The sequence below is a fragment of the Pteropus vampyrus genome, unplaced genomic scaffold, assembly GCF_000151845.1.
Source record: "Pteropus vampyrus isolate Shadow unplaced genomic scaffold, Pvam_2.0 Scaffold644, whole genome shotgun sequence".
In the NCBI taxonomy this organism is placed as follows: Eukaryota; Metazoa; Chordata; class Mammalia; order Chiroptera; family Pteropodidae; genus Pteropus; species Pteropus vampyrus.
Window position 1 is genome coordinate 44,130 of NW_011889425.1, and position 2,184 is coordinate 46,313.

At 52.2% G+C, this 2,184-nt stretch overlaps 1 protein-coding gene across 1 annotated transcript in view; it reads right to left on the minus strand.

Moving 5' to 3' along the window:
- Nucleotides 1-2,184, minus strand: part of LOC111733815 (CUB and sushi domain-containing protein 1-like) — a 49,256-nt gene that overhangs the window by 37,486 nt on the left and 9,586 nt on the right. The window contains exon 6 of the mRNA XM_023525919.1: nucleotides 1,728-1,897. Coding sequence (XP_023381687.1) covers nucleotides 1,728-1,897 — 170 coding nt within the window. The remainder of the gene's footprint in view (nucleotides 1-1,727; nucleotides 1,898-2,184) is intronic.

Genomic DNA, 2,184 nt, shown 5'->3' on the forward strand with positions numbered 1-2,184 from the left:
CAGCGTGCTGGGGACGTTGGGACGCGAGCTGTCTCCCGGGGTCCCGTGTCCACACTCAGCCTCTGCCCATCATGTGTCCCCTTCACGACTTTTCACTAGAGCTCCCCACGTGACGCGAGAGCGTGTCGCGTGTCGCGTGTCTGTGCGGGAGTGTGCGTGCAAATTTGGTCTTCGTTGTTGGAACAAAGTATGGCCGAAGGGGTGAAGCGGACAGCATTTATGCTCAAAAATGAAGATCGTTCCACTTGAAATACTTTTAACACTGAGATATTTACTAGCACATTCAGTAAAGTAGACGCCGGCGAAACATTTAGGTATTCGAGATGGCGGACAGTGTGCCTTGGGCATGAAATGTGGTGAACCAGATTTTTCTTTTTGTTTTTGTTCTAATCGAGTTGAGGCATCACATGATCACAGCCGAACCTTGTCTCCTTCCCACCGCAGTAATATTTATCAGCGTCTGTGACCGCTCGCCGGCACCAAGTACAGGGAATGGTTACCTAAAAGTTTGCTGAAAAGGCTCACCGACTTCTAAATTTGAGGTTAGCAAAAAAATTCAGAAAGTGGTCACTTAGGGTGCAACTTTAAATTTTTTAGATGAGTGAGAATGTACTCGTTCCCCGCCCGAGACTCACTTCTTAATGACAGAGCTTCGCGGAGCCAGCGGGAGCTTTCCAGAGACCGTTAAAATCAAGGACGGATGAAAGCGCGCTTCTGCGTTATGATGTTGGAACGCAGTGCAACGTGGACCTAGGAGGAAGTGAGGGCCCTCCTCGGTGAGCTCCCCTTGACCTGCGCACATAGCTGCAGTGAGGTCAAGGGGAGCTGCCGGGGACCCCGCTTTCTCCGCTGAGGGGAGGCCACCATCTTCCCTTCGGCTGGATTTCTGCATATTTTCTTACTGCTCACGGCTGAACGTGAGCGCATGTACTGAATCTGAGACGTGCCATCCTGAGAATCCGTGAAGGTTCAAAGAGAATTAAAAAAACGCAGAATTTTACGGAACGGGGTAAGCTCTCGGTGGCCCTGGCCTTGTCCCCCGCGTGTTCTCCGGGGAGTCCATCCAGAAGGTTCTACGCAGGGCGTGTCCCTCGGCCTTGACACGTGGAGTATCTAAGGCACGGAGGCCTCGCTGCTGGACGCACGTCAGCACGCCCCTGCGTCCCCTGAGGTTCTGCTCCGTCCTGGCCTGGCTTGTCCACGTGAGCCGTGCAGTCTACTCCAGTGACAGAGGCTGCAATAGCCACCATGGACACATCGAAAACCTCGAAGCTCTGAACGTCCTGACCACAGGTGAAACCCGAGAAGGACTGTGGGAGAGATCGGTTCGGGGCCCTGCAAGTTCCAGTGGTTAATACATACGCCAGGAACAATCCTGGACACAGTCGCCCGAACTGTATCATTTAATCCTCAAAACAGCCCCCCAAAGTAGGTGTCATTGCATGTTCTCACGCATTCGGAAGCTGAGGTTTAAAAATGTTAGATAATCCACCTACGATACACGACTAATAAAGCCAGATCCAGGACGAAGGTATTTCAAAGTCCGCATGCGGCCACCAGGGACACCACACCCCGTCTTCTCAAACCAGGCGGAGAAACGGGAAAACACGTGCGTCTACGATGACATGTCGACACGTGCGTGTCCGTATCCGGCGCTGCGGACGGGCGTACACCGCGCCCCGGGGGGGGGGGGGACAGACAGGGTCCTGTTAAAGAGCAGCTCTCACCTTTAGCGTGTCCCCTTCGCACAGCTGGAAGCTCCGCGCGCGTAGCTGGACCCCCTGGCCCGGCTCCGTTTCTATCTCGTAGATACACTCGTGGTTATTGTCGTAATTCGATGGGAAGTTCGGCGATAGTAACGTCCCTTCGCTTCCTTCGACACGCGCTCCACATTCAGCTGAAACAGGACATGAACAGGAAAGAGGATTCAAAAGTGGGATGACTGAATTTAATAGAGAAACACTTTCAAACCATGACAGCCCTCGCTTTTCTCGATGCATATCCGTTATTAACACATCATTTTTGTAAATTACTGATTATTATTATTTTTTTCCTGTTTCACCGACTGCACAGGGACGATAACCCCATTTATCCCATTTTGAGGATTTTCTCATTTTCTCTAATAAGACACCCCTTACTCCACGGGAGCGGCACGGCACCCCACAGGGTCCCGGAACAACATCG